The sequence below is a fragment of the Opisthocomus hoazin genome, chromosome 1 (genome assembly GCF_030867145.1).
Source record: "Opisthocomus hoazin isolate bOpiHoa1 chromosome 1, bOpiHoa1.hap1, whole genome shotgun sequence".
NCBI classification, from domain to species: Eukaryota; Metazoa; Chordata; class Aves; order Opisthocomiformes; family Opisthocomidae; genus Opisthocomus; species Opisthocomus hoazin.
Window position 1 is genome coordinate 29,821,444 of NC_134414.1, and position 27,857 is coordinate 29,849,300.

At 36.8% G+C, this 27,857-nt stretch overlaps 1 protein-coding gene across 5 annotated transcripts in view; it reads left to right on the forward strand.

Moving 5' to 3' along the window:
- NBEA (neurobeachin) overlaps positions 1-27,857 on the forward strand; it is a 544,466-nt gene that overhangs the window by 225,957 nt on the left and 290,652 nt on the right. For 4 of the 5 annotated variants that reach the window (XM_075420361.1, XM_075420351.1, XM_075420383.1 and 1 more), the window contains 4 exons: positions 1,669-2,107; positions 13,121-13,275; positions 17,363-17,489; positions 22,852-22,979. In XM_075420361.1, the coding sequence (XP_075276476.1) occupies positions 1,669-2,107; positions 13,121-13,275; positions 17,363-17,489; positions 22,852-22,979 (849 nt within the window). The remainder of the gene's footprint in view (positions 1-1,668; positions 2,108-13,120; positions 13,276-17,362; positions 17,490-22,851; positions 22,980-27,857) is intronic. The other variant, XM_075420371.1, reaches the window with a different exon arrangement.

Below are 27,857 nucleotides of genomic sequence, written 5' to 3' on the forward strand. Positions count from 1 at the left end.
TTGTATGGATGAAGTTTAAAGAGACAAACAAGCAGAAAATTCATTAGGATCATTCTGTGGATCAGATGGCTTTCTGTGCCAAATATAGGCAGTACTGGGTACTTTTTACTTCCTGACCCGGCAGATGCTAAATGCATTTTATGCAGCTCATAAATCCGGTTTCTACTTCCTGCTTCACAGAGCAGGGCTCATATCTATTTGATAAGATGTGTTTAAGGCACTTAAGAGAAAGAGAAGAAGGAAGTGGCTTCAGCATTTATGGCTATTAAAGAAAACAATAGTCCTTATAATGGGTTATTCTGCCTTGTATTTTTAAAAGCCTCTTCTGTTCTCTCTGTATCTGTTAATACTTGTACACGTGAAGAGGTTCACACTGCCATTAGTTCAAACACATAAATAATCTCATATAGAATTTTTTATGTGCACGTGCATACACGCACACATATACCCATGTGGTGAATATGTAGATATTTTACACCTCACTGTGTCAAACAATTGGTAATAAGTTTTGTGATTATTATTAAAGTTACATTGCTGAAGCACATTTTTTTTTTAATAGTCAGAAAGGCAGAGCTTCATCTAAGTATGTTGTAAAATATTTTCCATAATAAACTGCTATATCAGAATCATGAAAAAAAAAGTGTTACTATTTCACACACAGGCCAGCTAAATTGTATAATCGAGACAAGTAATCCAATGAAAATAAGATAGTTTGTCAATACGTTTAAAAAATTGTTTGAGTGCCAGCTTTTTGTCATTAAAAATAGCCCCAGTCTGTTGCTCTAAAAAAAAAGTAACCTAAAAGATGAATATGGAAGTTATTCACAACTCTAGCTAACTTTCCACTAAGCATAGCAAATTATTCATATTTAATGAAGTTTTTGTGTCTGTTTTACTGAAGTAGTTAGTAGAGGTACACTTTTCTCGGTTACAAGATGTTGTAGAGTCCGTTTCGATCTGGAAATGTTCCAAACTCAACAGATTTCACTTGCCCATCTCTGTAAAGCTGAGTTTATTTTATTCTTAAGATTTACCTGAAAGAATTACAGAATTTTACCATTTGTGGGGGAAGGGGAATTATCTAAAGAATCAACAATAACTCTTCTTTTCTCCATTCATGTATAAATAAATTTGAATTCAGTGTAATAATACGTATGTAAAAATGTGTATAGTACAAATTTTAAACAAAAGATAAAGCAAACAAAAGGTCTAGCAGTTGTCTTTTGAATGCAAGCTTAAGATTTGCTGACAGCAATAAAAAGACTAAATTTTATAGTAATCCTAAAGCAGAAGTGATTGCATTTTTCTCTTCCAGTAGTCTCACAGATAGTACAGATATGCAGTTATTGGCTGTAATTTTTAATCTTGTTTTTGTTGGCAGTATTCTGCTATTTGATAACTGTGTGAGTAGTGGGCTGTAATTTCTAAATGTCACTGAGCTTGCATAATGCAACTTTAGGCTCCCTCTTCCAAGCCTGTATATATGCCAAACAGCTGTTCAAAGCAAAATGTTTTGTACGTAGAATGAGTTTTTAAGGTGTAAACTGCTAAGATTTGTGGGCTTTTTATTACTTATGTTTCTGTCTTGTCAAACCTCGTGATCATGTTTTAGGAGAAAAAAATTCAATTAAGTTATAAATATTGTTCATAATCTCTATTTCACTGCAGAGACACCAACTGTATTTCCCGAAAATATCAAAGATAAAGAAACACCGACACCAGCTGAAGATATTCAGCTGGAAAGCTCTATTCCTCATACAGATTCTGGAATTGGAGACGAACAGATGCCCAGTATTTTGAATGGGACAGACTTGGAAACCAGCACGGGCCCTGATGCTATGAGTGAGCTGTTGTCTACTTTGTCTTCAGAAGTGAAGAAATCTCAGGAGAGCTTAACAGAAAGCCCCAGTGAAATCTTGAAACCCGCATCATCGATATCCAGTATCAGCCAAAGTAAAGGCATCAATGTGAAGGAAATACTGAAAAGTCTTGTGGCAGCCCCTGTTGAAATTGCAGAATGTGGACCGGATCCGATCCCTTACCCAGATCCTGCACTGAAGAGAGAGGCTCATGCTATTCTTCCCATGCAGTTTCACTCATTTGACAGGTATATGGCTGGATTCATTATTTTATATTGATGTTAGTCAGAAATTTGAAGGATTTTTTTTTTTTAAACATGGTTATTCTTCTGTTGGTTTGTATTAGACTATGTTAAAGAACAGCTGTATTACTTCTTCTCTCTGTTACCAAGACAGACTGTATAGTATAGACAAAAGTAATTCACCTTGTTTTTCTCTGTCAGCAGTGAATAAAACTCTATGAGGTACTTTGAAAACAAGCCTGTTGTAAAGAAATATTTTTGCAATAAAATCTTTTTTCCTTTAAAACAGCATTTTAGTGAGGAGAAGGAGGGGTAATATCTGCTGATATAGAACAGACGGACTGTGCAGAAATTCAGTCAAATGTTCTTTCAAAGGCTTAAATCTTAATTGGATCCATCATTGCACTGTTTTCTAGTACTGAAATGCTTTGACCGTGGCAAATTGTATGGTCATGGTGAAACCCAGTTTCCTTTAAAAAGCAAATAGGCTCAAAAGTTAGTGTTTAAAAATAAACTGCTGAACATTTCCACAAGGAGTCCTTTGTTTCCTTTTTTTAGGCTGTAGCTTCCAAGCTTCTAATGAATATACTTTTCCTTAGATGTCCATTCCATCTCAGTTATCCTAAACATGGAAGTTTTGATAAGATGTGCTATCAACAGCATCTTTCCAGAAGAAGGGTAACCTGTTCCATTGTGGGCTCCGTCTTAACCTGTGCAAAGGGCTCACTCTTATGCTGCTTGATGTGGTTACATTTTCCAGTATGACAAGATCCCTGGAGTTTCTTCATAAAAATGTTTTAAAAAAATAAAAAATGGAACCGAGACTTATCTCAAAGATGTGGTAAATCATGTCTCAAAATTTTAAGCAAAATTGTAGAAATATATTAGTGCATCATGCAGGTACAAGAATTAAAATTCTGGAGGAAAGAAAAAAGAAAACAAGACAATGGCTGTTGTGATTGATGAGAAAAATCCATGTGCATTTACAGAAAATCTGCAAAAATGTCACAAATGTCTTCATTAAAGTCTTAAGAAAAACAATATGCAGTCAGTGTTTTCAGCACAATGTAAAGTGCAAGAATACATGAGAATTTTACAACAGAAGTGGAGAAGCACTTTTTCGTTAGGAATTCCATAGAAAAGCCAGTGCCTTTTTGTGTGTTTATGTATATTAGTACTGAAACTGCTTTTCTGAAATAATTCAGTGAACAATCCAGTAGCATCTATTGTAACAAAGAGTGGATTGATAGAAAAAGTGAAATGTGCTTTAGAAGCAATGAATATATCCCTTTGGTAATGATATTTTAGGTCTTAAGGCCATTTCAGAGAAAAGCTCTTTTAAAAACTTTCATTAAGAGTATATTTTTTGTTCATCAATCTGCATGTTTTGATTTTAGAATGATTTCAATGTGAAATGAAAAATATATTTTTTCCTATATGGTTAGGAATTTTTCCATAATCCTGTATGAGGAGCCATCATATTCTAGAATGCATTACTGTATGTGAAGCAGTAGAAAAATTTGTGCTGCATGTAGGATTATTAGCACCTAACTGTAACCACCAAAAGGTTTTTTTAGTTGAACCTATTCAGCTAAATTTCTGCCTTGGTCAATTAAGAAAAATTCTTCATTCAGAGGGTTATTATTAATTCACAAAATGCTAGACACTTAAAATAAAATGGAGTCTATTGCCTCATGAGATGTCTTTGTCTTTGTTAGAGGAAACTTACCATCAAGATGTTTGAAGAGATGAGTTTTATTCTGCGTTTCTTGATTTTAGCTTTATAAGAAAGCGTTAAAAACTGTAACGGGCTGCAACAGGTTGGCCATAACCTGTGTTTAGTGTGAGCACCTCCATTAGATTCTTCTTGCAACAATGTGACTGCTTGTACAGTTTGAACATCATTATTAATAGTTGCTAACATAGAATTATGGAATTATCTGTGAGGTGCTTTTTGTGTAGAGCTTACAGATTTTGATAGGCCTTTCATACTTAATAAGTTTGCTTAGGAGCCTAAAGGGTTTCGTGGTTTGGTTTTTCCCTATCCTGCTACCTTGCTGCCCAAGTTGTGATTCTGTGATTTGCTGTGTGAAGTGTACAGCTATGTTTGTAGCTTTGGTAGTGTATGTTGTACCATGTCAGCCATTGTTTACTTCTTCAGCAAATAAAAAGTAGTAATGGTTGAAGTTTAGGCAAAAGAAGATCGATTTGTGTCCATTTTGTTGGGATATTTTCTTCTCTTCAACAGATCACCCTGCTATCTGATTTTGGTGAGTGAGTTAGGTCATGCTTTTTAATACCACCAAAACTGGCAGGTCCAGGCAGGTCCTAGCAGATGAGGAAGCAGTAAATTCTTACCTGCAACTAAACTCTGTTATTGAACTGTGGGAATCTTGCTAAAAGTACTGATATTGTTAGCCCACAGGACCTCAGCTGGCTGGCTGCACTGCACAGCTACGTTACTGAATAATGACCACTGTTCAGGCAAACACTCCTCTGTGCACTTTGCTTGTGTTTTCAGAGAACTTACTTGACCGCTGTGGCAATTTTTGGAGGCAAAAGGTGGGTGGCATTGTCGCTTTTCTTTTTCAAATTACAGAGAAGAACATTGAGATCCTGACCCTGCAACTTTTCATGTGGGGTGAAACAAAGGTTAGGACAAAAAAACCTTGAATTGCAAATTAAAATAATATTAGAACTAATTAAAATAGTGAGAAAGCAACATGAATTTTAGCTTGTGGTGGTTTATGATCATTTTGTATTGCTTATCATGTCCCAATTATCGTTGAAAAACTGAAAAAAATCACAGTGTGATTGTTTTTGCATGCTTGCTCATGTAAATATAATTGTGTTTACTGATATAAACTAACAATTAAATAATACACAGTGGATATTTTTTAAAAGCTAACACTATGCCTGAGGACCATATTTCTGTGAATCTTCTGTTGCTGTAGTTTATGCAGCTCTTGGTACTTCACTGAGCAGTGTGGCAATTGGTCATGTTTATTCTCTCTAGGGAGAATCTTGAGCAATGGATTGTATGGTTTTGTCAGGTTTTATTTGTTTCAGTTTTTATAAAATATACACAGTGGTTCCATATTTATAAGCAATTCGAGGTTAGAAAAATGTATTTTTCACTTTAATCAAAAGCTATTCTTAGTCCTTGTGAGGCTAGACTTTTTTATTTTATTTTTGCATTTGATGACTGGGTGCCTTGTAAAACAAGAACAGAGGTAATAAGTAATTAGTAGAAAAGTAACAGTATCTTTGTTGTTTTAAAGATATTTCTTTAACTATAATCACTGATCTTACAGGCAGGTAAAAGCCATGTAAAGCAAACTCCTGTAAATAGAACTGAAGTTAGAAATTCTATTCTATCATTTAATAAATGATGTGTTTTGCTCTGCATGTTTCTTTAGTTGTACATTGCTAATATGTTCATAAGAGTCATTGTGTAATAGGCTACAGCGTATTCTTCCGTAGAATTTGTGCAGTTGTAAATGAAACATAAAAGCAGAAAACGTGTCCAAGACGTTTTATCGACTGCAACTTGCATGTAGTTAATGTATGCAGCAGTTCAAGCACTATCGAATGTAAATGATGAGGTGATATTGATGAAAGGAGGGGATTGAGGTCTCGGGGGGCACTGATGACGGATTGAACAGAAGCGGCCTTGCACCGCACGTAACTCAAGTCTGTCGTCTTCACCGCTCAAAGCCGTAATGGGAGGTGGCAGTCTGAAATGAGTTGCCACGGCAAAGAGTATTATTTTTGAAATGCTTTCACACAAATCACTAGGCCCTGCATACAACTTAGTTTCATGCTTTAATGTCATCAGGAGGCACAAATTGGTGTGTCTAATTGTTTGCCACCTGCCAGCAAAATGAGCTGCCAGCCAGCCAGACGGGTTTGATTGTCTGTCAGCTCTTCAATAGATTGAGAGTGACAACATCAAAAATTTCACTTCAAACTCTGGAGCTTTGAGCAGCTTTTCAGAGACCTCTTCCCCACAACTGCTTCTGGACAACTGCGTTTTTCAATTAGTTTTCAATATATCGCTGCCTTCTGCCTCATCTGTCTTAAGGTAGCTGTAATTACATTATAAGCTATATAAACAGATTTCTGGGACGCTGGAGCCTGGATCCTCAAAGTTATGACATGTCTTTTAATGTCAGACTGAATTCCTTGAAAATGGCAGCCAGGATGACATTTTTAGAAGCAAACACAAAGGGTTATTTCACCTAGATTTGCAACTAATGGAGCATAACTGACCAATAATTCCTTTTTGCCTTCTCATCTTATGTCTGACAAAAATCAGCTCCTGTTATTGATTTTTAGGGTTTGGGGATTTCTTGTTTTTGTTTTTTTGTCAGTTTGCATTTTTTCCCACTAGACGCAACCTAGACCATTAACGTTTTTTGAATTTATTTCTGATTCTACCCAATACTGCATTTTGAAGCTTCCATTTGCTCCACTCTACTTTTTTCTAGTGGAGGGTTTTTAGAGGGTGCTATTATTGAAATTGAGAGTGCTCTTGGTTTTATGTCTCATTTATGATTTTTTCAAACTGAGGTAATTTACATGTATCTTCTGTACTTAGCGGAATTATTTCAGTAGGAAGCATGCTTGCATAAGCAGAAAATTTTGAGTTCCTGGAAATGAGACATCAGTTATTTTTTCTGCTATTAAATATCTTATTCGCTTTTAATCCATCATCATTTCATGAATTGGAATACTATGGGCTTGCATAGTTTAAATGCTCAATGAAGTCTTTACAAGCATATTTTGAAATATTTTGAAGGACACCTTTTTGAAGTATTTTATTCTTGTTTGTTGTTTTGGTGTCCCCTGTCCCCCAGTACCCCCCCTGCAGAAGGTCCTTGGAGCCAGTTTTAAAGGTATTTTATGCTAGGAAAGGTGGACATCTTGTGAAATCCAGTCAGGGCCGATACATGTCCTGCCAGTTAGTACAGAAAAACAAGGTCTTCAAAAAGTATGTTTAGATAAAAATCTGTATTTTATGTATGTATGCTAGATTCTCCAAAACATGGTTGCTGAAAACCAGATTTGATTTTCCTGAAAAATTTAATAAAAATTAGTTACAAATTAATATGTTTTAGTGTTCTTCCAACAGAAAGAATTACTTTTTAAAGTTCATAATGAAAAATAATTGGAGAAAACAGACCATCTTTCCTGTGAATCGAGAAGAAACAGTTACAGGTGCTGTCTGTACTTAGTCATTGCATTCCCCATTACTTTGGGTATCACAGTAGTTTGTAAACATGTGGATGAAAAAAAAAAATCAGTAGTGTGGGAATTAAGTTCCTATTCACTCTCAGTAATATTTCTGATCTTTGCCTGGTGGAGATTGTGGTCCAAAGGAAAGATTCTGCAATCTTTTCTAAGGCGGCTGTTAAAATACACTCCAGAGAATGGGAGGTATGGTTTCAGATCCTGTTGGACAGAAAAGGGAATTGAAGTTGCGTTGTCTGTATCGCTAAAGAGTGTCTCAGCCACTCATTTGCTAAACTAAGTAGAGGACAACGTGGAAGCGCACCTCCAGCTCCGCTGTTTGTTTAGAACAATTTCAGCCCGGATTTACTAACAGGTTCAAGTCAACCAAAATTGGGTATATTAACACTCTTTTATTTTCATCTAGCTGTAATCATATTCCTCCTGTCTGTCATGTACCAATCTGTACATAGGTAACTCTTTCAAAACCTTCCTTATAACCTGTGTGATGTGCATCTTTTCACATGCCGTGCACAGAACTGTAGCTATATCTCAACTGAAGCTTTATGTATGTTTTATCAGGAGAAACCAGCATCTCTTTACTCTTTAATATGATTCACTGGATATACAGCTGAAAATTATACTGTTTTTTTGTCTTGCTTTTTTACCCCAATAAGCCACTGTAAAATCACTATTAAAGCTGTTTTCATAGAATCATAGAATCATAAGGGTTGGAAGGGACCTTACAGATCATCTGGTTCCAACCCTCCTGCCATAAGCAGGGACACCTTCCACTAGACCAGGTCGCTCAGAACTCCATCCAACCTGGCCTTGTACACTTTTTTTGACTTTCTCAGGACTGTGGCTTTTTATCTCTTGCTTTTTGGGATTTTTTTGCACCATAGATACAGGATTATGTTCATCACCCATCCCCAGTCTATACCTCATACTGTTTGCTTCTTTATGTTTTTTCCTTTATTCGATTATGTTTCTGGCATTTAATACATGACATTTTCACTTCTATTCACATTCTTTAAACTCATTAAATTTCCAGTATTTCCAATTTCCCTGTTCAGCTAAGACCATTCCTCTTTCTTGACAGTTAGTCTATTAATATTTTACAGTTTTTCCTTCTTTCCTGTCAATATTTTAGAACATTTTAGATACTTCAGCTAATTTATCCTGAATGCAAAGGAGTTACTAGTGATGGGGAATTTCAATGGGGGTAAATACTCACTGCTTTATCTGAGAGCAAAGATCAATGACCTTCACGTCCTTGTCCTTAAACCACACCTCAGATGATTCACTTTCTTCTTAGTGCATACGACCGATTGCTTGTTACAGAATCAAATCACAATCTGGGGCTGAAATCAGGAGGAACACTGAGTAATCAGAATGTTTCATAAAGGACTAGACCTGTACGTAGGTGTGGAGAATAGGAATAAGTTTCAGAGAAAAAATACGAAGTTTTCTTTCCAGAGATTAAATTAATCTAACCACAGGACAAGGTAACATGTAATATAGCAGACAAATTTTCCCCCATGTTCTACCATGATTCCTTCTGAACCATCTGGAAGAAGCTGCTGTTTCACACAGAGTACTGCTGTAAAGAATTTGCCTGAAATCTGTACTGCTTTTTGAAGAGCATTTGAAAATCCTCATGCTTTCTGCTGCTGTGGGGGAGGAAGGGAGGAGCAGTAATATTAGTTCAGCCTTAAGAGGTTCCATATATCCCGGAAGAGTTAAAAGTAGTTCTAATTTAATTGGCACTGCTCAGATAGGTAGCGCAAGACATGTGGTATGGGAGGCGTATCTCTGACCTCTTGACTGACCAGAGTGATCAGGTTGGAAGGCCTTTAGATTTTAAAATGCAGAAGAGGTAAGGAATGTGGATCAGACCAAGAGAGAGAAAATACAGTGCTGCATAACCTGATTCATCTCTCACCAGCACCGGGTAGCTAAATTTTAAAGGAAAGTTCGAGGACTTTTTTTTTTTATTTCAGTTTTCTCTTGTTGCAGTTCAACACATTAATGGTATTATTTTCTGTCTAAACTTACTAAAACCCAGAAGAATCCTGTAGCCATTTGCTGAGGTTATTTAATGAACCAGCAATGCACGAGTGGTGTGTAGGCTGAACAAACAACACTCAAACATAGTGTGAATTCCGAGGACTTCAGGCTTAGATTTACTATTTGACAAGGACACTCATCGAGCAACAAAGTAGTGATTAGCCATCACAATTCTTTATAGAATTGTAAACTACCTGGTGAACAGTTAAATAAAATCAGCTGCTACAGCCAATTACTACTAAGCTTTTGTTGACTAATCATTGAGGCTCATTTGTGACCGTGATAATGTGATTCATTAAAAAGTGGACCACTTTGGAGCATTTTGAAAGTTTGAAATATGTTGTAGAAAACAAGGCATAAAATGCAGTGATGGAAGTGTATATAACCTTTTCTTCTAGTCTATAGATTTCTCTACCTCCATGAAAGAAATATCTGAATGTGCTGTTGGAGTGATTTGATTGGTTAGAAGAAGTTTTTTTTCTCTTGAGCATGATCAGTCATCCTCTTTCACCTTTCTTGTTCTGCTGTTCCTGTAATTGTTTTGCACATTTTTGACCACTGTATTCTGTTGTTGATCTAGTTGTTCAGTCTCCTTCATCTGGATGTCATTCTGTATTCCCTCACTGTATTTTGTTTTATCAGTAGGAATGAGACATTTTGACAAGGTCACCATGTATGAAATATCAGAAAGCTGCATTTTCTCTCAATCTGGAATGATAATATCTTGCTGATTTTGCCTGTTCTTATGGTAGAGAGGTTTCTCCTGATGTTTCTTGATAATCTGTAGTTTAGTAACACCAGACCTGTCTTAATGCCCAGATTCAGATCTACAAAAATCTGTCAACCGTACATAGAGCAGTAGTATTTGTGGGATCTAGGCAGGATTGTCCTTTCTTGCTGTAGGAGTTGATTTTCAGTCTTAAACTACACTCTTGAGAAAAGAGTCTTTGCCTTTATAGGAGGCCGGGATGTTTGGGGATTGGACTAAACGACCTTTAAAGGTCCCTTCCAAGCCAACTATTGTATTACATCTGATGAGAGAAGTTGACATGTGGTCTTCACTGTGGAAAGTTAGGTGATCTTTTGGATACTCTGGAAGACCACTGAGCTGTCTGAAGATGAGAAGGAAGACCTTGAATTTAGCTTCATCATCTTTGGAAAAGTAGCAGAAAAGTAGGAAATACTTTTGAAGCCATTGTATCAGCAATTTAGCAGATACCAATACCAAGCCTTATAGGAGGAAAAAATAGTTTACTTAAAACCCGAAACCAAACAGATCTGGCTCACTCACACTCTGTCTTACGTTTGCAAACACTAGAATTGGTGTGTGTCTAAGGAGTCTGTCCAGCAGTCAGGCATCCCCTGTGCTTGTGTCCGGGTGCTGGGTCCAGGATCTGCTGCAATGATAGGGAGTGCATGGGACACCAGCTGTCAAGTCTTCCTCGCATCTCCTGCGTTCTTCGTAGGTTGCAACTATTTTCAGCTTTTGGATATGTCTTTTTCTACTCTTATGGAGCTGCCAACAGTCTCTCTGTCCTTCCCCTCCTCTTTGAGTCATCACTGTTGACTGTTATTGTCTCCAAGGTCTGGTTAGCTTGTGAAGCTACACACACACCAGTGGTCTTGATGACCTGATAATCTATGTGTCATTAGCATAGGCCAGTCTAAGACAGCTTTTACTGCTGTGTCTTTCCTTCCTGAGCCTCATTACCCAAATATTCCTATTCATTCTTCATTCACACCAATCTTAACCTTTCTCTTGCAGTTCTCTGAAAAGATGCTGTAGGTAATGGTAATAGTTTCCTTATGAAATTAATATAATCAGGAGGTGCTTCCACTTAAGATACTAGTCCTCATTTCTTCTTGTGTTTTTATGCACTACAGGGACTCTGTTCTTGAGCACTGATTCAGTATTCCTGAACAACCAGAACTCAAGTATTTGTGTTAAGTATTAGGTGAGCTAGAGATCTTTGTGTGTGGATAGGAGCTAATTTTAGGAAATCTATTGATGTTATGGAGCAGATTAATCTAACCCATGTAGACCCAGCTTTATTTACCTGTAGCTGCTGCTCTGTAAACACTTCATATCAGCAACAATTATAAGAGATTATTAACTACAGACAAAAGCAATTATTTTAGTGTGACGTATCCTAATCAATAGCTATTGCATTGTGCAGACTCATCTTCTCCTAATGTAAATGGAAGGAGACAGAAAACCATCAATATGCCTAGAATTACCTTTCTAATAGTCCACACTTCAGGGTAGTGGTAAAACTGTTCTTCAGAATGCAGAGACATCAACTGGAACTGTTACCCCTCTAAAAAAGGAGAGAGAAAAATTGCTTATGGGTCATTTTGTACGCTGTCATCATGTAAGAGGAGATCACAAAAAATAACACTTGTATATAATTCTGACAGTGGCATCATCAATACCATTTGCATCAGCAGTCTTTAAAATCCAGGGAGACTGAGGATTTAGACATATATGAACAAACTGTATTACTGTAAAAAATTGTTCCGCACCTTTTGATCCATCATGTGCCATCATATATACACAGAAGTGTAACAAAATAATTACCAAAGGAATGTCTAGAGCAAAATATGGAATTATTATCCTAGTTACATTTTCTTCCTCTTTTATTCGATCACAATGATTAATTTTAAAGAGTGTATCTGTTTAACAAAAAAAGTGTGGATGACGATGATGAAAATACATTTTAATATATAATTTGTTTCAGATTTGTTTTTCATACAGGTTTTCTACTGAAATAGACTTTTTAGGAGCAATTTTTTAAAGAAAAATTGAAATATTAAATGGAAAAATATAAATATAGTTGTCTGCACTATGACAGCTATCCAGTGTTGAAAAAAATAATCATTAAATGTCTCTCTAATATTTTCCTTCTTCTTCCCTTTTAACACATACAGCAAGTCTTTTAGTTTAGAGATTTTTAAAAATAGAGTGGTTTAAGATTAAGTGAGAATGTGTTAGTTTGCATGCAACGTTGTCTATAGATATCTGATGTTATGTCAGATTTTTTGTATGGAAGCCCTGTTCTCTTCTTAAAAGCTTCAAATTCTCAAGACACCTTTATTTTCCAATGGACGTGATATCAGTATTGTGGGAGCAAATATTTACTCTGTTGTATTTTAGGTGTTCAATGTACATCATGTGCTGCTGATTTAAATGAGTGTGAAAGTTTTCCAGAAAGCTGAGTGCAAAATTGTGTTTGTTAGTCAACTATGTTTGCAAGAGCATTATGTGCATGGTACTGAAGAATCAACTACTGTATTCAAGTGTTCAGATGACTGGCAAATAAATTGTTATCTTAGATAACTTCAGGAGGATCAACAAATTAACATACTCATTAAGACTGCATCCATGCGGACTGCTAGTATGCTGGCATTGCTTCCAACACTTAACATTTTCTGTGCAGAGCTAGAACACAGGTGATAGTGGTGTTCGTAACATATCAATGAAATGGTGTGGTCTTTCCTTTTTATGGGCACTGAAAGAATCACATGAAGCTGCAGACAAAGCAGGTCTGGTTTTAGGGTCCATTAATGTAGTCTCACCCTATTTCAGGAAGGTTAAGAAAATTGACACTATGTGTTCCTCAGCAACGGAGTTATAATACAGCGTAATCCCATCATAACCGAAAACTTTTGCTAACTCTGTTGTGCAGTTTTAGTGATCTTCCACTTCTTTTTCCACAGGAGCGTGGTTGTACCGGTGAAGAAACCCCCTCCAGGTAGCCTGGCTGTTACCACAGTTGGAGCTGCCACAGCTGGGAGTGCACTGCCACCGGGTAGTACGCCTAATATATTTGCTGCAACAGGAGCTACACCAAAAAGTATGATTAATACAACAGGTATTGTCCTTAAATATTTTTGTGACCCTCATTTTTTCTTGTTTGTTTTTTGTTTTGTTACTTTTAGTGGTGTTTTGTTTTTTAATCATCTTTTTGTTACTGTTTTTGTACTTCTGAAATAAAGACCTGGAAAGATTCAATCTTGGCCTTTATTAGAGCCAGTTCTCTCTCTTGGTATATATTTATAATCTTTGATAGTGCACAATGGACTTGCACAGCCTTAAATAAGTGAATAAAGAGCCTTAACTTTTATAAGAATAGCTTGGAACTGAAATGAGCTGACTTCTCATTGCTCTGCAGTAGAGGATGTTTATATGATATATACCAATTAATGCCTTTTTGTGCATCAAAGGAAGCAGAGACAACTAACTACTTAATAAATATATTGTAGATTGTGGAAGATTAATATTTTGGGCAATTACTATTTATCAAAAATTATGCTATGATTTTTGGAAGGTTTTTCAGTAAGAATCTATCTAATTTAACTGTAGTCATGTCTTATCAGTAGTTGTTTATTGTGACCTATACAAGGAGGACAATACCTTCTTTTTTAATTATTTATAATAGTAATAGTGTGGTTGTCTATCATGAAGGAGCCTGTTGACCATGGAGACTGTGGTTTCCATTCTGAAATGAATCCTTACTGAGAGCAACTGATGTTTACTTAAACTTCTTTGAAATGTCTGGCTATGGTCTGTTTTCTTTCTAAACTAAGCAAAAGCACTTGAGAGAAGAGCTCTCTTCAAGGATATCACAACTTCAGTCAAGGCTTGAGAAAATGAAAATCTCCCTGGGGTTGCATAAAATGGTGGGGGAAGCTTTTGGCATCCTTCTGCTTCATAGAATAATATGAAGACACACTGATTTTTTTTTCTTTCCTTTTGCAGATTACCTTTAATACCTGGTAATAGAACTTTGATTTTTCTAAGGATAAATAAAAAATCTTAAAATCTAATTATCCTGAGGCAGATGGGAGGAATGAATGCTCTGAATAATGTTATCACTTCTATGAACAGTTCCATTTGTGTAGCCACTTCTGTTAATCTTGAATGGATTTCCTTTTAGGTACTCTTACGTCATGCAAAAAATATCCTACATTGGAAACCTTGTTTTCCAAAATGATACTGAATAGTTTAAGCTTTTCAGTCTTCTCACTGATTAAAGACCTGAACTGTTTGGGCTGGAATGTAGTAGCTCTTCTTTGTAAGTAATTGCATTTAAAAATCAGTAATTTCCCAGATACTGTTCTTAGTAGAGGACAGTATTGCAGACTCCATGGTACATTCACTGTGGATTAAAGGCTGTAGATCTTGTAGCTTTTTTTTTTTAATGCACCTGTTTCATTCTCCTAGTCTATGGATTAGCTTGATTAAAGGAAAAGTACTGATTCAACAGGAGTTCAGCAACTATCAGATTTAATTAGAATTATACGTATACTGAACTTCTTTAGTGATCTTATTTGATAAAGCCTTTTAGGCCTGAATTCATCTGAATGAACTTTATTGATGAATTCTTTTAAGAAATAGTTTGAAAAGTCTTTCCCCTCCAACTTTTTTTGAAGATTTGAATTTTATGCCAACATTCTGAAATACTAAACACATTAATGGCGGTAAAAAAACCTAGTATCACATTGAAAACATAAGTATCTATTCAATTAAAATGCTCATTTTACAATTTTTAATTAAGCTATGCCTACAGTAGTTAAAACAGTGATCATGTATGTCAGTTTTTGAGATACGTACATGAAGTATCCAGATACTTTCTGGTTTATATACTTGTATTCTGTGAAATTATCTATGTTGTTAATGATTTTAAATTAGTGTGTAGAATTTCATTGAACAGCACTTTTTTTTACAATGGTAAAAAAGAAACAGTATACAGTTTTTTAGAAACACTAGATGTCCCCGCAACCCTTCTATTTACAGTTGTTTTTACAGTATGTCCCAGATACTCTAGAAATACAGTTTTATCTTTGAGGTATGTTCTGTGCTGGACTTGTGTAAAAGGTGTTTTTTTCAGTTATTCATGGATTGCAGTCGGTGTTTACATTTCATCCGCCATCGCTGTCATAGTCAATGTCACTGTCACGGTGTAATGAGATGTATGTTACTGAAGTCTTTTCAGTGCTTTGAATGTGTCTTTTGGGAAATAGGCTTTCTTCCTTCATCTCTTTATGTAAAAGACCGGTTTTATAGGTTTTAAACTGGATTTCTGTAATTCATATCCTGATCTTACTTCTGTGTTAATCCAGTAGTTCTAGGTCTGTTTGGCCTGCTCTTCTGGGAGCCTAGCGGGTTAAACAACTTAGCAACTGCACTTGTAGACAACAACCTTAATGAAGAAAATTTAACTTGGGAAGGAAAAGGGAAGAAGTAATAAAAATATGTTACCTATGTATATGTGAATATAAATATGTAAATAATATAAGTAAGCACATGCACACACATGCGTATACACATATATACGAAGCCTTCGTCTTTTTTAAGGTACCCTGTTCCCAGCAAAGTTGCTGTGATTCCTAGCTGGGGAGAAACAGCCTACCTTATATTTTTGTGTTTCCTTCTCCATGTGTTTGGGTACATTTGCAATTTCTATTTAGTCCAAGTCAGAACCCACAGTGTAAGCCACAATCCACCTCCCACTTGCATTATTAAACCAGCAGACTAAATCAGTTCCTAGCCTAAATCCTGAACCTCATCAGCTACTGTAGTGTCAGCAAGCCCAGCAAATCCTGCTGCATTTTGATACTGTTTTGAATATAAATTTTCTTAAATGAGCCAGTCAAACTTGTGATTTTTACCTTATTTCTTTTATCAGTAAAAATTATTTAAAGGCAAATTAAAAAAAAAAAAGAAAACGCCTATCCCTGCTGCCAGAGAATTTTTCACCTTCACCAGCATTTGACCTCTATTTCATTGTCAGCTGACTACTTAAGCAGTTAAGAAACCATAAATGCTTTGTAGGGCTTTGCAGGAAACTGAAAAATAATATATACCTGTGAAATGCAAAGGACAGTAATGTATCATGCTGCTAAAACTGACCAGCAACAGGGAGTTACCAGTTTTCATTTTTCAAAACTGGCAGAATAGTGCCGTTGATCTCTAAACTGAGATTCTCCACCCCTCATTGCTACCTTGGATAAGTCTTGCCTGTCGCCCACATCTCTGGTAGCATTGTGGTCCCTTGAACTTGGAACCCCGGCTACCAGAGCGTTCGCTGCTGCCTGCCTTGCAGGGCCGGGTTGCCCCAGGACTGTGCAGCAGAACAGGGGCCGCATTTATCGCAGTGCCCTCACTGCTGCTTCTGGCCGCTCTGAGCCTTTGCTGGTTTGCTTCAGAGAGGCTGGACTCACAGTGCCATTTCAACCAACATGACAGAATGGCATTTAGAGTCTAAGTTTAGCCCTTAGCTCTGACCCAGATCACATGAAGTATAAATGTGTGCTCTGTCTGTATCTTTTCTCTGGGCAGCTGTTCACAGCCCATTGAAGTGATACCCCCACTGCCTTCCCTACTTTTAAGATCTTAAAATTCTCCATGACTTGAGGAAGGAGTCAGGAAAAGTAAAATTAGAGTCTTAATACTCCTCAGACAGGTTTCCCCCATTACTTCCTGAAGGAATATACGTTTTCTGTCTTCTCCGTCATTTTTTAATTTGCATTTTATTTTCTGCCTGTAGTTGCAGCTGAGCAGCCAAGAAGTGTGTGCATATATACATTATAAAAAATAGTTAAACTTCTATTCTCCACTCAAGCTCATCTTAAATATACCTTTATTTTAGAAAGATCTTGCTTTACAGGATGATGTAAAAATGTTTTCATCTTTGGAATATAATTTTGGAATAATGAAAATGAGGTAAGGATTTATTTTGCCTGATTTTCAGTAGCTTTTTAAGCTTATTATTGTTATACTAGCAAAATAAGGTATTAATTTATATGGTAATCATATGGAATGGTTTTGATTGTTTTAGAATAAATAACATTATTTCCTTACTTAAAAGTAGATGATTAAGACAAGGACTATATTATAAGTCTCTAAAAGTTATGTTTCTTCAGACTGAATTAAGACTTGTATTTTTTGGGGGACAGGTGCAGTAGACTCAGGATCTTCTTCTTCCTCTTCGTCATCCAGCTTTGTTAATGGTGCTACCAGCAAAAATCTGCCAGCTGTCCAAACTGTTGCTCCAATGCCAGAGGATTCAGCTGAAAACATGAGGTACACAAGTTCTGTCTTTGAATATTAATTATGATTTCTCCTTCTGCAATAATTTCATACATACAGATTAGTATAAAATGTATGTTAGCTCATTCAGTGTGCATTATGGTAATTATTAATGTAGTACAATATGTACTTTTTCAGTACTAAAAATGTATATACTAAAATAACACTTCACTGAAAAGTCAGACTTCTAAGAACTATGCCAGGCACTAAAACTTCATTAAAAGCAATTTTTTAGTTGACTGGCTTTTACGTTGCTCGGTAATGATAGTAAGAATTGGAACACAAGCATGACTTGGCAATGGAGCACTAACAAGCATAAAGAGAGATACAACCTCTTCTGAGCAAACAAAAACCCTATTTAAGCTGCAGGGGACGAAACCAGACATGTATTCAGGCAGCTGACTAAATGGTGCACCAGATCTGAGTCTGAGTTGCAAGAGACACATGCCACGGGCTAGCTAATACCCCTCTTACACTTACTGGCAGCCAGGAATATGCCCTCTGACATGCCTGTTAAATATCTTCGTATAATAGGTTATTATTTTGTAAAGGTATTCAGTTGTGCCGCAGCACACCTCAGAGACAAATTTTTGACCTTTTTGAGGTGCACACCTCTCTGTCCAAAAAAGCTGACCCAGGGTATGCTAAAGGAGTTGCCGAGTGTCTCTCAGCTAGCTGGCCACCTTGAGGTGTGGTTTTAAGATTGGAGTGGGGACAGCAGCCAAGTTAGCTATTGATGACCTTACTTGCTCATGAACAAGAGAATTTCATTCCCTAATGAATAAGAAAGGCAATAAGCTTAAATCAAGGGCCCTAGGTAACCTGTAAAAAAAGTATTGGTGCTTCAGCGATTTAACACACAGTGCAAAAAATGCCTTTTTTGGCTGGTCCTATCTGAAGCGTCAGTGAGTGGTGCAGGCGGAATCACAGCAATGGGTGCCAGCCCAGGCTGAAAGCGTAGGGCTGTTGGCTCCACTCCAAAAAGGTGCAAATGAGCAATGAGAGAATGACCAGTTGTATGGCGTTATTTATTGCCTGACAGTGTTATGAGACAAGTTAATAGAATTGTGGCGTAATTAAACCACTCCTTTTGCTTCTTGCCTTCTTCATATATTAGGACAGTGCTTTGCTGAGGGTGAGATCCTTTTTAAAATTCAGATACTGAAGTAGGTTAAAATTAAATTGGATTGTTAATCAGTTTATTTTTCAGTTATTTTAAGCAATGCAATGTTCTTGTCTTTTTCACAAGTATTTTGAAAGTTTATTTTCCTGGAGTCAATAACTTCAGCTGAAAAATCTAGAATTCATATTTGGAACTCAGAATTTGCACTCAGAAGTAGTGGTACTCTGAGTACTAACTGAAATTAGTGACTGAAAAAAATAATGTGGAACACAATATCAGAAGTATAGATAACTTAAAATCTAATCAACCCAAGAAATGTCTTTTGGGTTTTTTTCCCTTTTCTTCCGTGCTTTCCCCACACACTCAGGAAACAATTAAAACTTTATTTTGATAATAGAATTTTTGGTTTTCTCACTTTGAATTCATTGTGCTTCAGCTTTTATGAGATAAAAATCAGAGTTGTTGTGGGGTCAGAGAGCATGAAGTGAATCATAGAATAGAATCATAGAATGCTTTGGATTGGAAGGGACCTTTAAAGATCATCTAGCCCAACCCCCCTGCGGTAAGCAGGGACATCTTCAGGTGCACCAGGTTGCTCAAAGCCCCGTCCAACCTGGCCTTGAATATTTGTAGGGATGGGGCCTCCACTAACTCAGCTAAGCTTTCCCTTACAGCAACTGCATAGGAAAAGAGCTGCTTATGGTTGTAGACTGAGCAAAGTGAGTAGGAGGATGAGCTTGGACTTTTGGATATGTAAAAGTCTTGTTTTGGAGGTGGAGGTTTGGCCTGGAATGAGGTCAGGAAGGCAGCATACTTGGGACTGGGCAGTGTGAGCCCCCACCTCTCTTCGAACTTTCTTGTGACCAATTCAAGCAATAGGTAGTAAGAACTGCCTGCAGGATTCTTTGGTCTTTTTGCTCACAGTTTTAAAAGTATTTCTTTTAATCTGATGTTGCTACTGTGCTTTTTCTTTCCTGTCCCAGTTTATCATCTTTGTATATATAGAAATCATATATATTTATATATAATATATATAATTTATTTTCTGGTGTGTGTTGCCTTTAATCTGCAACATAAACAATCTTGAATTTCATAGAATTTGAAAGCTTGAAGTGTTTATTTGCCTTCAATGTCCAGAAATGGAAAGGAAAAAAAACAATATTCATTCGTACAAAAACCCCTTAGTATCTCTTGGTTCAGTCATGAAAGCTAGTTACATTGATCTCCACAGAGATTTCCATAATGATTGCAGGATGTGTTATAAGGTATAATAGATGTTAGAAACAGCTGTAGAATTAGATTGGTCTCTTTCCTTTTTTGCTCCTCTGTGCGTGTATGTACAGGAAAGGCAATAGATGAGCCACATCCTTCCCTGAAACATTTTTGGGGTCTCTGTGTATGTTTTTTTCTTAATTTTGCTGGTTCTTTTTAAATCTGAAGGACTAGAACTCCAATCAGTTTTCAACATGTTAATGCACCAGCGATTTGTACGAAGGAAGAAGTATTTTTTTTCTTTTTTCTTTATTTAAATACTAATTTCTGTCCTTTGATGTGCATTTTTAAACAGTGCTAAACTTTGGTCTCACATTTTTACAGAATGCTATGCCCAATTGCCCATGAATAGTTCCATAATATACAAGATCCATCAGATATCCATTTCATAACAAGGTGTTTCTTCATAGCTCCTCTCAGGCATTGATTAATAGCACATCCACACCTCCCATATTACTCGCTTCTTAAATAAAAATCAATCATAATTTTAAAACTTATGGACTTGAATTTTTTCATTTATACATAAAGTTTTCAGAGTTAAATGAACTTCAAAATTAGGCCTTTTAAACCAATTTACAGTGAAGGCCTATTTTAAAACACGGTTTAGAGAAGTCTGGGTTCATCTAGTAGGCTTTTTGTCTCTAGCAGCAAAAGCTTGGGGTAGATTCATGTTCCAAATTAAAAATTAAGCTAGTCACCTGTGTTTCAAGTATAGTCAACTGAGGCTTTAGCACAGTGAAATTCCCTTCAACTCATCATCTGTAACAGAGGCTGATGATATGAATCCCTCCTTTAGAATATTAGAAAATCAATATCTGAATCTGAAATGGGAAAGCAACACACTGAAAGAAAATAAGCTATAGGAATTCAGTAAAATGATTGACACAAAACTGGGAGGAGTGGTGGATACACTAGCAGGCTGTGCTGCCATTCAGCGAGACCTGGACAGGCTGGAAAGTTGGGCAGAGGGGCCTGATGAAGTTCAACAAGGGCAAGTGCAGGGTCCTGCACCTGGAGAGAAATAACCCCATTCATCAGTATAGGCTTGGGGCGGACCTGCTGGAAAGCAGCTCTGTGGAGAGGAACCTAGATATGCTGATGGACGACAGGTTGACCATGAGCCAGCAGTGCACCCTGGCTGCCAAGAAAGCCAATGGGATCCTGGGATGCATTAAGAGGAGTGTGGCCAGCAGGTCAAGGGAGGTTCTCCTTCCCCTCTACACTGCCCTAGTGAAGCCTCATCTGGAGTACTGTGTCCAGTTCTGGGCTCACCAGTTCAAGAAAGATGAGGAGCTACTGGACAGAGTCCAGCAGAGGGCTATGAGGATGATGAGGGGACTGGAGCATCTCTCCTATGAGGAGAGGCTGAGGGAGCTGGGCTTGTTCAGCCTGAAGAAGAGAAGGCTGCGAGTGGACCTAATATATGCTTACAAATATCTCAAGGGTGGATGTCAGGAGGATGGGGCCAAACTCTTTTCAGTGCTGCCCAGCAACAGGACAAGGGGCAATGGGCACAAGCTGAAGCAGAGGAAGTTACGTCTGAACATGAGGAAGAACTTCTTCCCTCTGAGGGTGACGGAGCACTGGAACAGGCTGCCCAGGGAGGTTGTGGAGTCTCCTTCTCTGGAGATATTTAAGACCCGCCTGGACAAGGTCCTGTGCAGCCTGCTCTAGGTGACCCTGCTTTGGCAGGGGGCGTTGGACTAGATGACCCACAGAAGTCCCTTCCAACCCCTACCATTCTGTGATTCTGTGATTCTGTGATTCTGTGATTCTGTGGTTTTAAGTTCGTGAAGGATAACTTGCACTGTTTATAATGTCAGCTTTCTTTGTAAATGTAGAGATTTTCATGGGATCTGAATTTAAAAGTCCAGTTTTTCTTAGTGTTTATAGATAGTAGATACAGTATAAAATTTTAATGTCAGTGTTCATTCTCTTAGATTATGTCAATAAATGTATATTCCTATAGGTGCGCTTGTAAATGTCAGTAAGATTTTGGTGCTGTAACTCAAGCACAAAGAGAACCCCTCCAGCCACCAGAAAAAGAACAGCAAAAGTTCTTGGTAGACCAGAACATGCATGTAATTTCACTTCTGTTTTTAAGTTATAGCTCACTTCTTTGAGATAACAGCAGGTTTTTAATCTTGGCATAAAAATTTCAGAGAGCGCAAGTGTTCTGCCCTGTCAAGTTTTGAAAGGGAAGAAGGACTCTTAAGGGGTGCAATCCTTAGCACACTGCTGACATTTGCATATTATTGGTATGTTTGTATCCTCAGACAACGGAATATTGTTTCTGGTATTTGAGAAGCAAACAGAAGTCACAACACCTATTCTCATTGCACAAGTAGAAATTAAGGAGCACACCGTGCTTCAAAGAGGGTATAATCTCAGCAGGCAGAAAAGTATAACTGCAAAGACGAAGTGATTTACATGGAATCATGTTCCCCCAAAGCTGAAGAAAAGAATATTGGTTTTCTTGATACCAGTGCTGAAGCACTTACTCATACACTCCCTTGTCTAGCATGGCACTGCTAGATGTTGTTAGTTGAAAACTTGAACAAAAAAGCAAGTTACTTGTGATTGCTTTGGGTCAATAAAAACTTCTCTTTTCAAGCTTTCAAAGGTATATAAAATGAGGAGGTGCATATAAGCTGAGATAGGTGAAATACACTGACACTTGAATATGTGACATTCTTCTTACTGTGTTTGAAAATGAGAATGAAAATTTTACATGTTCTGGAGTACTCTAAATGCTGTAGAATTTATGAGGCTGACACACTGCTGACTGACAGGACATTTGTGTCTACTTAAAGCCATTTAAACACTGTAAAGTTTAATCAAATTATGGTCAACTTCTTTTCTAAAGAAGCGTACAGTAACTTTTAAAAGCAGGTATGGTTTGATATAATTTAGCATCTGTTGTTAAGTGCTCTTCCAGTCATGGTCTCCGTTTTTCCACAGTATCACTGCAAAGCTTGAAAGAGCCTTAGAAAAGGTGGCTCCTCTCCTGCGAGAAATTTTTGTTGATTTTGCCCCGTTCCTATCCCGAACATTGCTGGGCAGTCATGGACAAGAGCTGTTGATTGAAGGTACTGTTTCTGTTTTAAGATTATATTATTTTAGCTATTAGTCATTTGATGTGAACAGTTTTTCATTTTCACTGGACTTTATATAACTATTTTTGCTAAATAAATGAATCATTTATTAAAGTGTTGTGATTTCACTTCATTGCATTTGATTTCATTTAAAGAAACTGAAAGCAATAGCTTTTGTACTCCTTTTTTCTCTAAGTGAGATGCTGTGTAAAGACACGCCCTGTCATCTTTGAATGCAAAAACCTCTCGGTTTGCTTTTTCCTCCTCAGAGTAATTATTCAAGTGTTTCCGCGTGACTTTGAGAAACTAGTGAAAGATACAAAAAAAGTGTAATCAATTCCCATAGAAGAAAGTTAATTGAAGGCTGTGCTCCAACATTATTGATACATCTATCTATATTTGGTAGGGACACTGTATGCTCAGGTAGGTTGGTTGGAATCACACAGGCAGATAAAGAGTTGTCCCTAGAGGAGAATGAAAAGGGATGATCCCTGCAATAATATCCTTCAACAGTTTCAAGGATTTTTATGGGGTTTCATGTGATGTCTTTGCTTCTTTACAGTTACAAAATTTACCTCGTAAGTGAGGCAGTAAGTAATGCAGAAATTATGCAGAAAGTGCAAATGTGGCAAGCACATGCAGAAAGTGACGAATCAGTGTTCATGCAGTTAAAACATGGGGGAATTTGCATGAGCATGCACTGCTCCCACATCCTATATCCAGAGCAATATATTCAACCAAGTAAATTTTTTTCCTTCCAGAGCTGTTCTTACACACAAAATTGCTGTTTATTGAGAGGAAAAAGTCTCATTAAGGCAAAGCTTTTAATGTTCAAATTCCAAAACTCCTTCTGTTATACATGTGTTTTATGTAAATATTAGTACATAGTCTTTCTATGGTCTCAGTTATTACCCCGCACAATGTTGGCCCTCTTTTACTCTTAATTCTAGAAATGTTTGCAACTTTAACTGAAATCTTTTAAATAAACTTTTACTTTTTTTTATAATTATTGTTTAATAATATTAATGTTTAATAATACCAAGGAATGGTATAGTAGCTTAGTAATTCTACTATATATATATATTCTCTATAGTAGCTTAGTAATTAGGTATTTTATACTGTTTATTTTATACCTGTGAGTAAGTTGCAGTTCTCACTTAATGACACCTGAGATTCATGATCTGAGATGCTCATTGAGAACATTTAGATGACTGTAAGATATTTGATGGATTCTGAAGTCTCTTTTTTCAATGAAGTCAATTGTAAAATTTGTAGCAGTGTTATCTTTTTCCATTTGACAATTGATTAATTGCACTATAGTTTTCATATGATACAAGTAGAATTGTCTTGGTTTCACCTGAGCTCTTTTGTAAATTAAAAAAATTCTTCACCAGTGCCATTATGACTTTGTCTTTTGGTCAGATTTGTAGCTGTGGACAAGGCTACAACAGTACCCGTCATATGACAAAGACTGAAAAGCTAGAGGCCACCAGAACCTCAAAACTGCATGGCAGTATGTGTTTATCTGATTGCCTGTCTGGAGAGAGACGTGGTTTTGTTGGCTGTAGAATTCTTCCAACACCCGCTTGGACTGCTGTTCCAAATTTTGTCCCATCTGTGACTCAGCCCCCCAAGTCAGTCTCAGAAATCATTGTTTATGAACTAAACACGGAGTTCCAAGATAAGTGCTGTCCTTCCCATCACTTAAAATTATGTCTAACCTTCTCTTCAATTCCTCTCTCATTCCTGGTTTCTAAAAACCAGTCCTTTCTTCCCAAAATGTAGAAATAGCAATCTATACAGAAATAATCCAAACATACCTTAGATTTTTACACTGCAGGACTTGAATTTCTGTTTGCTACCTCTAAAACAGTTGGGCTTTTTTTCTTCTTAACAGAGAACTGAGAGAGCTGCTTTTGTAGTCATTGCATACTTCTCATCTGTTCTTTCTTCATTGCCTTTACAAGACCCTTGATCTCTACTAAGCTGAATTTTAGACTAGTGAAGTTGCCTTTAAAAGAGAATTCTAAATTCTCCCCTGGTCTGGTACCTGATTTATTTTGAGAAATTTCCTGTCATTGTTTACTGAAAGCCAGTGGTGGTCCTTGAAGTGCTTGAAAGTGCTCTCCGTGTAATGACTCTGCAAAACAGTGTTTTAGTGGTGTTATTCAAGATATGTGAGTACATAGAATTCCTGTGGGGCTTTGATCATTTAAATTTAATTTAGTACTGGCAAGCAGTAATTAGCTTGACAGTTTTATATGAAATAGTTTCATTTGTTGCTTTACGTGTGAAGGTTTTAGTTATAAGAATCAAAAAGGAGCAAATAAACTTTATTTAATCAAGTCTGAAGCAGTTGTCTGTATTTCAGATTGATCACCATAAAAGTATCTGTTGCATTCTATAAAGCATGTCCTTTTCTTTCTGATTATTCCAGCTTGAAACATTAAAATACCTTTCCTCTTCCTGCAGTCTTTCAAAACCTCCATATGGTACGAAGCCTTTCCCCTATCAGATTTTGCTAAAATCCAAATACCTTCAGGAATCCTTGATGGTGTGTGCTTTTTTTATGAAGCTCTCCCTAGTGCTCTTGTGCATGTGCATGTGTAAAAATTACTAAATCATTTCAGACTTGGTAAGAATACCCACAGTTTTGTAGCTGAGGTTTTGCATGATGAAGAGACAGCCCAAAAGAAAAAGGAACTGAAAAAAAATAATTTTAATACTTCTAAAACAGGTTAATTATGCAAACCTTCCAGAATATCTTATGCTTTGAGATAGGTGGTGTTAATATGTATTTGGAAGCGTGCATACAACTTACTTATGATTTCACCTTTTTATAGTAGTTGAGCTGTCTCGAACTTTTGGTGAAATATCTTGCAGATGTACTGTGCCACCTCATTTTCCTTTAGCTTGTAATATCAGTCTGTCCCATGGAAGACTGGCTGGTTTATTCTCTGAGGAAATTATACTTAATATCCTAGCAGTGGCTTCGTAACTTTTGAGTGGAGTTGAAATGAACGGGCTGCAGTGATCTGGTCAGTCTCAACCAAAAACTTGGATCACTCCTACTTGAAATTGTTAATTTTTTTTACTTGTTCATGTAAATTCCCAAATGTGACTGGTAGCAGAGGAAGCCTGTCAAGTAGTGATCTCACATTGCGGAATATATTTATTGGTAAAACTCTTCATCTGTTTACTTACTGAAATAGTATAATTTTTGCTCCTTTTTCCAAAATGGGTTCTTTCTTCAAAGATATCTTACACTCAACTAAATTTCAAATGTTTCATCAACTTCCCAGAATATTTTGTAAGTGAAAATTGCCCTCAATAATAGGTTAAAAAGGACTGATTTGGAATTCAATGCAAATAGTGTCAAACAGAGTATACCAAAACCAACCCAACACTACTGTGGTTCTTCAACTGAGGACCTTTCAAAGTCTCAGAGAACAGAAGTTGCAAAGGTTAAAATCGTCCATATAGAATCTAATTGGAAACAAACACGCAGTATGTGTAGGTCACGTATTTGAACTTAGCAGTACTCATGGTGGAGTTGCGTTTAACACTTGCACAGATATGTTTTCACTAACTTCCATATGGTCTGAAAATTCCCTCCATGTAAAGTGCATTACAACGTTCTAGTTTTTGTGAAAATGTTACAGGCAAGTGTAATCTGAGCTGTATCCAAAAGAAAAGTTATATCCTCTTTTTGTTAGACACAGATGGGTGAAAATATTTTCACTACAGCTATTCTTGGAGTGTCCTGAACTGTAACAATAGATCCAAGATTGAAACATAGTCACATACAATGCTTTCCCTTCTCTTTAGTGATACCAAACAAAAATTACCAATGCTTTTCATTTTCTGATGTCATTAGCTGGGTATAAGGTCAGCCAGGTAGCCCTTCTCCAAAAGACCTCTTATGAATTCTTCGGCGTGCATTTGGTATGTTCCTGATACATGCACAAGCCAAATCAGACGAAACAGAAAATGTTTTTGTGCTGATAGGAGCAGACTCTGTTTCTCCTCATTAACTCACCACATGGCCTCACGAAAATATTCAGTAGAAGTGGTGATGGACTAGCTTTGTGTGGTACCTGACAGGAGGCTTCTTGAAACAAGTGAAAAATTGCCCAAAACATTCCTTTGGAAACCACAGCTAGAACTTGGGTGCTAAATGACGCTACTTTAAAAGCTCTCAGGGACCGCAAGCGTGGCATCTACCAATACTAGCACAATTAGTTTCTGATTTCCTTGTATAACACTGAGTTTTGTACTAGGAAAAACAGAGCAACTGTTTTCCTGAGATAATATAGCAATCTGGAAATCCCTTCTACTTTCTAGGAAAAGAAAAATAAAAGTAATTTTTTGGTGCCATGGCCTTTGGCTTTCTCTTAGAAACTTTTTAGAACCTTTGTATTATTGTTGTGCTCAGGACCGCAGATGCTATAAAGCAGAGAGACTGCATACTCTTGCAGAACTTTATTTTCCCGTTCGTATTATTCTCTCATTCTTTTATCTCACTCTGCCACATGCAAAATACTTTTGTTTGTGTGTCTTGTCATGTTTTCTTTCAACTAATTAGACTTTTGGTAATTGCTTACCAGTCTATAGCACAGCATGCAGCCAACATTCTAAACAAAATAAATAAATGAATAAATATTAGCAAGTAAGAGATAAAGGAAATAAAAAAACCCAGAATTCTGACTTTAATGTTTGTATTAACTGGAATTAACAGCACATAAGTAAAACCTGAAGCTATTCATAGTGCTGAAATTTCTATAAGCCACTTTTTGATCCTACTTTGATATTTTTCTTAACTGTCTTTATTATGGTGCACAGTTGTTCCTGGCAAAGCTAACTGCTTAGACA